The 13,282-nt window shown below is 40.7% G+C and overlaps 1 protein-coding gene across 4 annotated transcripts in view; it reads left to right on the top strand.

The window, feature by feature from the left end:
- The window catches only part of Aopep (aminopeptidase O (putative)), a 428,441-nt gene that overhangs the window by 101,581 nt on the left and 313,578 nt on the right, over positions 1–13,282 (top strand). For all 4 annotated transcript variants that reach the window (XM_045144107.1, XM_045144109.1, XM_045144108.1 and 1 more), the window contains one exon: positions 1,416–1,661. In XM_045144107.1, the coding sequence (XP_045000042.1) occupies positions 1,416–1,661 (246 nt within the window). The remainder of the gene's footprint in view (positions 1–1,415; positions 1,662–13,282) is intronic.

The following is a 13,282-nucleotide window of genomic DNA, read 5'->3' as shown; positions in this document are numbered from 1 at the left end:
AAGTGTGCTAGTTGAGGGTGAGGCTTGTTTATAAAGCCGAGTGGATATTATGAGTGCAGGCTTTCGATGGGTAAAAGATACTTCATAAATCTGAAGAGAAATTATCATTGCAGGCTGCCCAAAATTAGATTGGTAAGCACTTAAAGGTTTTTTTCAGTATTCACTATGAATCACAGGAGCACTGTACAGTTAGCATCATAATTTGTTATTTAAAGTTGCAGAGGTTTTCCATTGTGTTTGAATACAGGACATGAAAACAAGTTAAAAAAAATTAAAGTTCTCTTTGATGTCAGCCTCTTTGGGTAGATAAGTTCTCTTTAGGCCAGTGAGTCAGGTTGTAGGAATTCTTTCAGCTCGGCCTTTGCCTTGCAGGGAATAATTGGCAATGGTCAGATGGTGCTGGGCAGACTCTGGTCTGTTTCCTTAAAAGGTTGTCTCATTTAAGCTTGCCTTGAAGTGTACTGGAGAGGGACTGGGGATATAGCTCAGTTTGTAGACTGCTTGCCTAGCAATCATGAAGCCCTGGGTTTGATGCCCAGCACCACCTAAACCTGGTGTCATAGCACATATCTGTAATCCCAGCACTTGGGAGGTAGAGGCAGGTCAGAAGATTCTGGAGTTCAAAGTCAGTTTAAGTTACATAGTGAGTTCAAGACAAGCCTGTGGTACATGTGATTTTCGTCCCAGGCAACAATAACAACCACGATAAGAAATTGGCTCTCTCAGTGGTTAGGATTCTCCTCTGCAAAACCTAATAACCCAGGTTTTGATTCTCCAGTACCCACGTAAAGCCAGATGCACAAAGTGTAGCATGTGTCTGGAGTTCATATGCAGTGACTAGAAGTCCTGGAACACCCATATTCACCTTTCTTCCTTCCTTCCTTCCTTCCTTCCTTCCTTCCTTCCTTCCTTCCTTCCTTCCTTCCTTCCTTCCTTCCTTCCTTCCTTCCTTCCTTCCTTTCTCCCTCTCTCTCCTTGCAAATAAATAAATAAAAGTATAGAAATCGGCTCTCCTACTGCTTCCTTTCTAAGTTATGAGTTGGAGTCCATTATATGGGGAAGATTTCCTATGGTGACATTTGAAAGCATATTTTTGAGTGCAAAATTTGCTTTTATTTGAGAGGAAGGAGTTCTGTTGGTTTGATTCTTGGGTTCCCCCTACATACTAGTTGATTTTAAAATGAAATTTCAAAATCCTCTAGTTAGCAGCTATTCAGTCCCTTTAAGCACATCAGTATTTTAATTTTTCAAGGCTATCTAGAAACAGACCAAGAATGCAGATGTCTTTGCTTAGGAGCCTTTCTGACCACTCTTTCCTAAAAGTTGTCCATGTCTGCAAGAGTTACTCATCTCCATGGCTTAAAGAATAATCATGATTGACCAGTAAGTGCATTTGTTCTTTCCTTTTGTTCTAGGTATGTTGACATTTGTGGTCACCTGGAGTACTCCTGCCACTTCCAAAATGCCTCTGCCACCCTCCAAGAGATTGTTCCTCACCGAGTCTTTGCCCCAGTGTGCCTTGAGGGTACCTGCCAAGAGATCCTTCTGCAGCTGATCCCTGCTTGCCTGTCAGCTGCACATTCTGTCTTAGGAACACACCCCTTCTCCCGTCTAGATATACTCATCGTCCCAGCTAACTTTCCAAGCCTGGGGATGGCAAGGTATGTTGTTCTGTTGTGGTACCTGGAGTACCTGTTGTAGAAGTTTGGGGACTATTTATTGCTTTTCTCAAACTCTTTCAGAGCTGGATGGAAGGGCTACTTGTTCATTCTTGTATGTCTTATTGTTGCCTTCAGGGATGATTTTCAAGTAGATTCTACCATGCATGAGCCTGTGGGTACTGTGGGCTCCATTCTGTCTCCTTGAAAATGAACTGCTCAGTGTGGTTGGGCGAGAATATGCTGTGCCTCCCCAGAGTGATGCATGTTGGGTTATGGCTGATCAGCCTCTGTGAGCTTGGGTGATGAGAGCCTAGTGCTAATGAGTCCAGGGTCACAGCACTAGTTTTGGGCACAGTAACATGACCTAGTCCCAGGGCCACAGGCTGTTCCTCTAATCCTGACCAGCTGTCTCATCCATTCTCACCACTGGTCACAAGGCTACAACTTGAGATCTCCTATGTCAGAGAGACTGTGGATGGATCAGCATAAATCCATCCTCATGGCTAGCAAAACAGCTAAAAGCAGATGGCTTACTTATGGAGTGGGGATGGGGGTGGTTTGACTTGCTCCTAGTTTTTAATACAATAAGTTCATTATTTTTATTGTATCTTGGTTTAGTTCCTACAGAAAATGAAGACCTGTTAGTTGAACCTTTCCCCTCCATATTATTTACAGTTAAAATCCCACCACTAACACCATGTTCATTCAGTAATGGGCAGCTATCTGTGTTCCACTGAGAAAATATGGAGAATGTACTCAGGATTTTCCTTGGTTATGTTTCTGTTTGCAAATCTTAATCATTAACAGTGAATCTGCTTGACTAAGGATGGGAAAAGTAAGCTCATCAAAACATGTGACTTAAAATTTTTCCCTATTAATCAAGAAAATTCCTGCTGCCAATTAATTTCCATGACTTTGAACAGCTGTCATTTGTGGTGTTTCCCCTAAGAACTGTACACATTCTTAGTCAAATCCATGAGTAGAAAACAGCTGACCAGATCATTTGCTTTTTGATTTTTACTTCATACATATACTTTTTAAAAAGGTTGGCTGACCTGCCTTAATCCTTGTGGAAGTCTGAGAAAGTCTTTTAGGCTGATTTTTACCTATATTTTATAGAGAGAATAGGAATGTAGCAACAAAGGATAATTATACATGCTTGGTTACATGCATCATATAATTGTCTTGGTGTCTATATATAGAATTCATCTTAACAAGGGCCTACTTTGGTCCTCTTGAAGAGTCTCCTGGACTTAATTTAAGCAGTTATTGGTGAAGAAAGGAGTGCACGTTAACTGTTTCTCATTTGCATACAGTTTTTGAAGGGATGTATTTATTTGGGGTATTTTAGCACTTTATGAAAATAGAGTTGTTTTTCAGAGCACGTTTGCAAGTAGTTCCAAGTTCTGGCCAGTTGGAGCCAAAGGCAGAGAGAGAGCTTTTCACACACAGGACCTTATTTTCTATAGATCCTTCCTGACATCACTTTGCCAAGATTAGAGTTTGTTTACCTGCAGGCCATTCTATAGTCTCTCTGAGTTTGCATGCCCAAGCAGGTAGACTGTACCTTTTGAAATATTTAAAGCAATTTAAACGTGCTTAGCACTGGGTTTCTACAATAATAAGCCCAAGTAGCCAAAGGCCAAATGGTACTGGGCACGAATATCAAGAAATGGGATGGTGCTAACCTAGTAGCAACAAGACCGCTTTTATGCTTCCAAGCAGGAGAGCCTACATTTACAAATCTGTGGTTGGTTGTCAAATATGTATTTTTTTCCTTCTTCCCTTTTGCACTGTGGAAATAAAGTCTGCCTGGTCTAGATGTTTTCCTGGGCTTCATTATTATGTCCTGTATTTTAGCTGTGGAAGGGGGATTGTGGTATCTTCCACTGCCAGCTGGGCTGGGGGCAGGGGAGGCTCTGTTTTTCCTTACTTTTTGATTCAAATTGATTCCACTTGCTGACTTGACTCTTGGGATCCCAACACCTTGAGCCACATGCAGCTGAGTGGGGTTGATGACTCAGCGGGCTACTGGGGCCCTGCTGCCCAATTTATGGTCAAAGCTAGAGCAAAAACAACAGATTTATAGGTCAACTCCATACCCTAAACAGGAATAGAGAAACTCTAGGACCTTCACACTGAAACTTACCACTGTCCTCATGGTTATAAAGTGCTGAGGGATCAAAGGACTTCTTAGAAAATTAACTAAGTCCCTGCTTTATAAACATGCTTGTAGGATCATAAATTCCACACCTCTGGGCTTCCTTAGTAATTAGGTTTCAGTTATAATGTGTGCCCCCCTTTTTTTGAGGCAAGCCCAACAGACAGGCCTTTCTTTAATGGGGTGGAAGGGTCACGAGAATTGGCACAAGCAGGCCTCCAGCCACTGCAATCTAACTCTAGACATATGCACCCTCTTGTGTGCTTATGTGACCTTATGTGCTTGTGTCAGCTTGTGTGTCTGGCTTATATGGAACCTGGAGAGTCAAACATGGGTCCTTAGGCTTCACAGGCAAGTGCCTTGACCATTAAGCCATCTCTCTAGCCCAATGTGTGACATTTTTAATCTTTTTTTTTTTTTTTTTTGGCTAATGGCATTCAGCATTCCCACATGTACTAACACTTTTAAGGATTAAATTTTTCTTTTGGATAATAATGATTTCACTGTATTCTAAATATTACTCACCATAGTTTATATACTTAAAATTCTCCTTTCTGATTTTGGCTTTGAATTTAATGTTATTTCAGTGAAATGGGAAAAATACATTTATACAGCCCAAATGTGAGATAATGACAAATAAGTTATAAAAAGGTAAATAATACACAAAATGCTTATCATTACTGCACTCAATGCACTGCACCTTTTAATATAACAACAGCCATAACTTACCAGACCTTGCCTTTATGCTGACCTTTTTCTGAATCACCATTCAAAGGGAGATATACTATCATCCTATTCTGATGCTGAGAAAACTCACCTAGTTGTCTTTAAGACACTTTGACACTGCAGTGACTATATTATTTCCATCCTTTTTTTATGACAAGTATGTGTAATGTAGTGTACCTGTGGTTTGTGTATATATACATGTGTGTGTGTATATATATGTATGTATGTATGTATATTATGTGCACCTGTGTGTGCAGATGAGCATTGCCCCATGGGCTCATGTGCAGGGCCAGAGGAAAATGTCAAGCATTCCCCAGCACTCTTTCACATTATTTTCTTAGGACAGTTTCTTTTTTTAAAAAAAAAAAATATTTTATTTATTTAAGAGAGAGATTGTGAGAGAGAGAGAGAGAGAGAGGTGGGGGGGGGAAGAGACACAGAGAAAGAGAGAATGGGCACTCCAGGGCCTCCAATCACTTCAAACAAACTCCAGATGCATGCACCCCCCTTGTGCAGCTGGCTTACACGGGTCCTGGGGAATCGAACCAGGGTCCTTAGTCTTTGCAGGCAAATGCCTTAACTGCTAAGCCATTTCCCTAGCCCTTTTTTGAAAAAACAATATTTTATTTATTTATTTACTTAAGAGAGAGAGACAGAGAGAAAGAGTCGTGTCTTTCTTTGAACTTGGAGCTGCCCATGTCTTTGGTGGGACTGGCTGACCAGAGAGCTCCATCAATTCTCCTATTCCCCACTTCACTATTGGGGTTACAGTGTATAACCATGCCTGAATTTTTACATGGGTGCTAGGTATGGAACTCAGAACATCTCAGGCCCCTCTTGCTTGCACAGTGTGCAGTCTTACCCACTATCTCCCCTGTCTTCTAATACTTTTCTCATTTGGCATGTGTGGGCTTTCTGTTTTTCTTTCATTTTCTTTCTGCTTTCCATAAACACTCAATCTGCTGTGTCAGGAGCTGTGGAAGAAACATTTCTTGGATATTCTATATAGTGCCCCTATAGAAGCATGTTAAGTGGGCCTTCTGCATATAAACACAGAAGCTCCCCTTCTATTGACATAACTAATACTCTGCCATTTTCATTTTGCCCTTTTGTCTTCCCAATGTCTCAAGCATAGACAGAGCAGCAAGTTTAATTTCCTAGTGTTGAAAAATACATGAAAGGAGCTCATTGCCACGCTTACACCCTTTGTTAGAACAGCAGTAATATTAATGGAATAACATCCTGGAACCAGATTTATGACAATTGCTTAAATATTAACACCTCAGTCTTACCTCTGTACATGTTTATAATAAATGCTTTGCTTTACCATTTGTCTTTCAGCAGTCCACAATTACATGTCATGAGGCACAATTAGGTTGGCAAAGCTACCTTGCTGACATCTGACTATAGCCCCCAGTCCCGCTCAGTATATTTGATTTTCAAGAATCTCCTGCAAATTATTCCAGAGTGGTGCTTGTCTTTTGGTGTTCAGAATCCAGAGACCATTTAGTACTGCATTGCAGCTGGATCATTCACCTGTATCTTTATCCCTGTTCCACTGGGAAAATTATGGGCGGGGAGCATGGGAATGGGGTGATAAATGGTCGTTAACAAATTCTGCTTTCCCACTGGTTAGTTAGTACAAGATTATTTTGCTCATTTGTTCACTGTTGGTTTATTTATCTGCCTAGTCTTAGAATATACTATATTATCTAACACATTCTGTCTGCCAAGTAATTCTTAGAGTGCTAAGCCTACAAGGGTGAACCTGGCTGATGAGGTTCTTCTTAGAATGGGTGTTCTAGTTAGGAGAGACAAATAGGATACACACACACAAAAAAGTCATGAAGATGTGTGCTATGAAGAAAATAAAACCAATCAGGGAAAGAGTAAAGAAATAGGCAGCATTCACATGTCCATGTGAAGAAAACCAGAGAGAGAGAGATTCTAGGCAGTGAGGATTCACTGGAGAGGAGCTACAAGAGAGGCTCAGTTTTGTTCTTATTTTCTTGGGACCATAGGTGCCACTCCATATCATGACCTACTAGTTAGCCCCAACTGACTTAGCAACTGCTGTCCTTGAACAGAAGCTCCATGACTGACTGGAACTGTCAGAGCACCTGACACCCAGACTGGCAGCTGTCCCTGTGTAGGGACAAAAAGATAACCACCATGTTTTCTTCCCTTGGTGACTTCTACTAGACTTCTTGCAAACTTGTTTTTTAAAATATTTTATTATTTATTTATTTACTTGAGAGGGAGGGAGGGAGGGGGGGAGAGAGAGAGAGAGAGAGAGAGAGAGAGAGAGAGAGAGAGAGAGAGAGAGAGAGAGAATGGGTGCACCAGGGACTCCAACCACTGCAAATGAATTCCAGATGTGTGTGTACTACCTTGTGCATCTGGCTTACATGGGTTCTGGGGCTTCATAGGCAAGCACCTTAACCACTAAATTATCTCTCCAGCCCTTAAACTTACTGTTTTGATGCAGTAAGTTATGAAAAGGGAGGTTATGTTTGCTCATTCTAGTTTTTTAAAAAATTATTTTGTTTTATTTATTTGCAAGGAGAGAGAGGGGAGGGAATGAGCATGCCAGGGCCTCCAGCTACTGCAAACAAACTTCATGCATCTGGATTTACTGGGCACTGGGAAATCAAACCCAGGTTGTTAAGCTTTGTAAGCAAGTGTCTTAACCACTGATCCATCTCTCCAGCCTCAGTTTTTTTGGTTTTTTGTTTTGTTTTGTTTTGTTTTGTTTTGTTTTGTTTTGTTTTTGCTTTTTTGAGGTAGGTTCTCACTCTAGCTCAGGCTGACCTGGAAATCACTCTGTAGTCTCAGGGTGGCCTCGAACTCATGGAAATCCTCCTACCTCTGTCTCCCGAGTGCTAGGATTAAAAGTGTGAACCACCACGCCCTGCCAAGCCTCAGTTTTTTAAAAAATTTTTTGTTTTTTATTTATTTATTTGAGAGCAACACACAAGCCTCAGTTTTTTTAAGCATATTTTTATTTACTTATTTGAGAGATAGAGAGATAGAGAGAAGCAGATAGAAAGAAAGAATGGGCATGCCATGGCCTCTAGCCATTGCAAATGAACTCCAGATGAATATGTCTCCTTGTGCATCTGGCTTATATGGTTTCTGGAGAATTGAACCTGGGTCCTTTGGTTTTGCAGGCAAATGCCTTAACCACTAAGCCATTTCTCTAGCCTCCCAGGTTTTTTAATTGAACAAAAATAGTCCAGATAAAGAGCTCAGAGAAATAATTATTTAAATATTTTCAACGTACTTCTTAGTGGAGAAATCCTGTAAAACCCCTCTTACACACAGCTTGTTCTTAAAAGATTGAGTTGTATAATCAAAGACTTCTAAATGCTTAGCCTAGTTCCTGAGTGTTGCATGCACAATTTTCTTAAATACCTCAATTGCAAATAAATGGTGTGCACATACATGCCCAAGAATTAAGGTAACCAGGGTTTTGCTCCACCCCTCCTCCTGGGGTTAGACAGGGTGTTGCCCTGTTTATTCTTATCTCCCAGCCAATGCGTAATAGAATAAGCAAAACATAACATGTAGGCACAAAGGGCCTGTTGTTTTCAGCCTTCTAATTGTGCTCCTTTCTGCCAGGGAAGGAAGCAGTCATAAATTTCTGTCATTATCTTAAGTAGTGAGGTTTCACAGCTTTGGAAATTTTTCTTCCCTTGTTCTTTGTTGGCTTCTTCTTGGATTTTTGATCCCCAAACCAAAGCCACCATACTCTTAAACAATCCTCCTTTAAGTTTCAAAGAATGTAACCCTCTGGTTTCAAGGCAGGATACAACCAGAATAGTTCTTTCTTTCCTCAGGACTCGGACTTTGAGCCTTATATTAAGTGTTCCTTTTAACTCCTCATGTTTGCCCATTCCTACTTTCTTCTAGATGCTGTGTATTTCAGGTGTGCATGCAGGTTGTGTTTTTAGTTTTTGTTTCTCACTTTAATAAATTCTCAAATTTTTTCTTCATGAGCTTATGAAAACACATACCATTGGGAAAAATAACAAATTAAGTGGAGGGGACATAGAGGAGGGGAACAAAGGAGGCTGGTGGGAGAGAATTATGATCATGGTTTATTGTTTGTATGTATGGAGGTTGTCAATAAAAAGTTAAAAAATTAACATACTACAACACACACACACACACACACACACACACACACACACACGTGGTATTTCTTTCCCCTGTTGCCCAGTATAACTTTTCCTTGCTCTTTTGCACAGGTGGTAAAGAATGATAGCAAGCAGCTCATATCTCCTCCCTCCTGTAAAATTTTAATCCTTTGTTTTCTGGCAACCCTGCTGTTGCTGTAGAGATGAACAAACAGTGAAGCAGTGAAAGACTTGGGAGTAATGAGGCACATACAGGGTGACTGATGTCCCCTTGAAACACCCCCGTGCTGCTTTCTTTGTGTTCAGTTTCTCTACATTGTTGCCTTTTCTCTTTTCCTCCTTGAGAGAGGGGTTTGACTGTTTTTCTCCTGGTTTACAGGGAGGGCTTTTTCCTGTCTTATTCTCTTCTTCCATTTTCCTTTCCAGAAATAGTAACCAGCATTCACAGAGCAATATTCTTCTGGGACTAAGCCTTTGGCTGGGATGATGTTGATCTTGACCAGGGCCTCTTAAACTCTATTTGCAATCCAGTTTGCCCAAGAAATTTGTGCATGACCTCAGGTATACAGGTATATAAAATAGTATACAAGTCCAATATTTTTAAAGATGTGTGTCTGGGTACATACCCTGGCATACTTGGCAGTCAGAAGACACTCTTGGGGTGTTTGTTTCCTCCTTCCACCTTCTTTCTGAGACAGGATCTCCCTTATTGTTTTCTTAAGAGTTGCTTCATATGCCCACTCTAGCGGGCCTACAAATTTCCAGATTCTCTTGGCTACAACCCTCCCATTGACATGTAGGTATTTTGGAATCACAGATGTATGTACCACTTGTGTCTGGCTTTATGTAAGTACTGGGGAATTGGACTTGGGTTAACAGACTTGTAAACAAGTACCTTTGATCACTGAGCCATCTCCCTCATCCCCTAATTAAACATTTAGATAAATAAGAAATATATTTTAAAATATTTCTTTGGCAAGAATATAATTTTACCATTTATTATTTAATATAAAAGCAAATTTTAATACCATGACATGGATGTGCTTATTTCTTTTTCCGTAGAGAATAAAATGTTGGTATATATTTGACACTGCAGGATATAGACCATCTTCAATGTTCTTCAGAGTTGATTGATTATATAATCCTCAGTACTCAGAATGCCATGTCATGTAACTACATAGAACAAAATGGTGGAAATATGTTTATGGCATTTCAGAAACTGTTAAAAATTTTGCCCTAATATCAAACCAAAATTCATTTAATGATTTTTTTTTTTTGAGGGAAGCTCAACAGACTGGCTTTTTCTTAAATGCAAGGGGGGAGGGAGAATTGGTGTATCCAGCCACTGCAATCAAACTCCAGATAAGTAATCCCTCTTTTGTGCATGTGTGACCTTGCATGCTTGTGTCACTGTGTGTCTGGCTTATGTGGGACCTGGAGAGTCAAACATGAGTTCTTAGGCTTTGCAGGCAAGTGCCTTAACTGCTAAGCTGTCTCTCCAGCCTTAATGATTTTTTTGTGAATCTCAACTCTACAACTCAAACAGTAAGTTTTTATAATCAAACAGTCTAGCATAATATAGTCCAAATGGTGAGGAATAACAATCAGAACATTTTCAAAGTCTTTGCAGGGCTGAGGAGGTGGCCCAGTGGTTAAAGGTGCTTGTTTGCAAAGCCTGCTGACCTGGATTTGTTTCCCCAGTACCCTGGAAAAGCCATATGCGCAAAGTGGTACATGCACTTGGAGTTTGTTTGCAGGGTAAGGGGCCCTGGCATACCCATTCATAGTCTGTTAACCAATCTTTCTCTTTCTTTCTGTTTCTTAAATAAATAAATAATTTTTAAAAGTAGTTGCTTATGAACCAAACCATTGTATGTTTGCAAGCACAGAAAACGTTGGGAGCGTAGTAAAGCACTGTAGTTCATAATAGTCTCAAGGCTGAGCTGGGGCGTCCCTGTGGTGGTGGTATGTGGCATGATAGCATGGGCAGGGCAGAGTGTACCTGTTGTTTGTTCAAACTGAGTTGCAGTGGAGTTGTGAGGGTGAGCACTGCCAGGAACATCTCAGGTTCATTATGCATTTGATTTTAAATTACATTTTGATCATTATATACTTAGAAATCTTTTATGATTGTCCAGAATCTTTTTTTTTTTTTTTTTTTTTGCGACCCCTACATTCAGTTACCGTATGGGGTTGTGACTCGTGGTTTACCTTACCAGCTTGTACCAAGTCAGGTAGGTAGTGAGAGTTTTGACGTTCCAACCTTAGCAAAATCTAACTGTAACTGTCACTGGGGCTGTAGATAGTGGTTTAGGTCTTTTGTATCACTGAGATTGATGATAATATCAAAGATCATCTTTCTTGATGGGCTGGTTTTAAGGCGGCAATAGTCTGGCTGTTCTGCAGGTGCCTATATGGCACGAATACTTTTGGAGCCAAGCTCTCTCTTTTCTGTTAAGCAATAGGTAGAGTAAAAGCACAATTTTTGGCTTGTTCACAATCTTCTTGCCATACAACAGCTGTGTTGCTTATAAGATCCACAAGTAGCATTTAATCATCATTATGCCATGATTCTTCACCCTCTGGAAGATTATACTTAAGTGTTTTATTTTCTTTGAACTGTTCTTTACACACATAGACTGCCTTCAGAGAACACTGCTGAGGCCATCCTTCAAGAGAAGTTGCCAGGCCTTTGAAAGGCCTTCCTGAAGCAATCATCCTTCTACCTATGTTGGTAATCATCTCTCTTCATCTCATCATAGGCAAATAATCTCTTCCAGCCCTTGATCTCCATGTGGCCAGTCACCACAACCTTGTCATTTTCCCACTGCAGTGGAACCTCCCCCGCTTACTTCTCCTCAGAAACATCATTGGTTAGAACAAACAGGCCCTGAGTGGACAAGAGCCATGGAAGTCAAGATAGAATATTGCCTAACTCTGAATATTCCTCATCTTGCAGACTATGGAGCTATGTGTTTTGTTAAGGGTAGATTCTGTTGGGCAAAATACTACCTCCAGAAATCCACAGTCATCATGCAGGAATAGCTCTGCCAGAGGGGATCTTTGCCTCTGTTGACCCTATAGGCCTCTAAGCCACAGAGAAATTGCTTTGTCTCTTTATCTCACTTGTGACATGTAATTGAGCAAGCATCTCAGCCATCTTTCTTTTTTTAAATTTTTTTTTATTAGTAACTTCCATGATTATAAACAATATCCCATGGTAATGCCCTCCCTCCTCCCCCCACTTTCCCCTTTAAAACTCCATTCTCCACCATATCCCCTCCTCCTCTCAATCAGTTTCTCTTTTATTTTGATGTCATGATCTTTTCATCCTATTATAATGGTCTTGTGTAGGTAGTGTCAGGTACTGTGAGGTAATGTATATCCAGGCCATTTTGTGTCTGTAGGAGCACGTTGTAAGGAGTCCTATCCTTTCTTTGGCTCTTACATTCTTTCTGCCTCCTCTTCTGCAATGGTCCCTGAGCCTTGGAATGTGTGATAGAGACATTGCAGTGCTGAGCACTCCTGTCACTTCTTCCCAGCACCATGAGGCCTTCTGAGTCATCCCAAGGTCACTGCCATTTGAAAAGAGAAGGTTCTCTACCAAAAGTGAGAGTAGCATTAATATATAGGTATGAACATTAAGAGAAGTGCTTACTGGGCAGTTTGATGAGCATAGTATATACCTTTATCCAGATATCAACAGATGTTACACCCCTAGGGCTCATGACTACTCCTGTTTTAAGTTTTCAGTATCAGGCATGTATTTTCTCCTATGGAGTGGGCCTCCAGTCCAATTAGAGGGCAGTTGGTTTCCACCATGACAGATGTGCCACTATTGTACCCATTGGCTCATTTAGCCTGGCTGGCAAAATAAGGCTTACTGTGTACACTGTTGAGTATCTTCATTGGTGATTTCTCTCTTTCCCATTGAACTGCAGGCAGAATGGCTTCTTCAAGTTTTCTGTCAGCTGGACTACATGGAGGAGGTTAATTGCTCAGTTCAAGCAGGATTTTTCAGTGGCCTTGCAGCCCAAGTATGTGGAATCTTCAGCAATAGGGTCTTACTTTCTATTCCTGGTGGGAAACCAAGGTCCTCAGCAATGGCCTATAATGTTTTGGGGACATCAGGGACCTCTCTGGCCAACAACTCACTGGAGGTATCCCATCCCTGGCACTGAAAATTTTCTAGTAACAATCTATGGCTCTTGAGTGTTCCATTGTCCAAAATGTAGGTTTCCATATGATTTATTTCTATCCTCTTAGATTTTGATTAGCCCTCTCTCCACCTTTACTTTACTCGATCTCTTCCCTTGACCTCACTTGGGTCTTTTCACCCCCATTAATCTATTCTTCTACTTACATATATACCATACCATCCTATTAAGTAGCCCCCTCTCTTCCTTTCTCTTCCCTTTATATCTCTTTTCTAGCTTACTGGCCCTTGCTATTGAATTTTCTTCCTACTCACACAGAAGTCCAATCATCTGTAGCTAGGATCCACATATGAAAGAGAACATGCAACACTTGGCTTTCTGGGCCTGGTTACCTCAGTTAATATAATCCTTTCCAGATCCATCTGTTTTCCTGCAAAT

This window comes from Jaculus jaculus, chromosome 2 (assembly GCF_020740685.1).
Source record: "Jaculus jaculus isolate mJacJac1 chromosome 2, mJacJac1.mat.Y.cur, whole genome shotgun sequence".
Taxonomy (NCBI): Eukaryota; Metazoa; Chordata; class Mammalia; order Rodentia; family Dipodidae; genus Jaculus; species Jaculus jaculus.
This window is presented reverse-complemented; position numbering and strand designations above follow the sequence as displayed.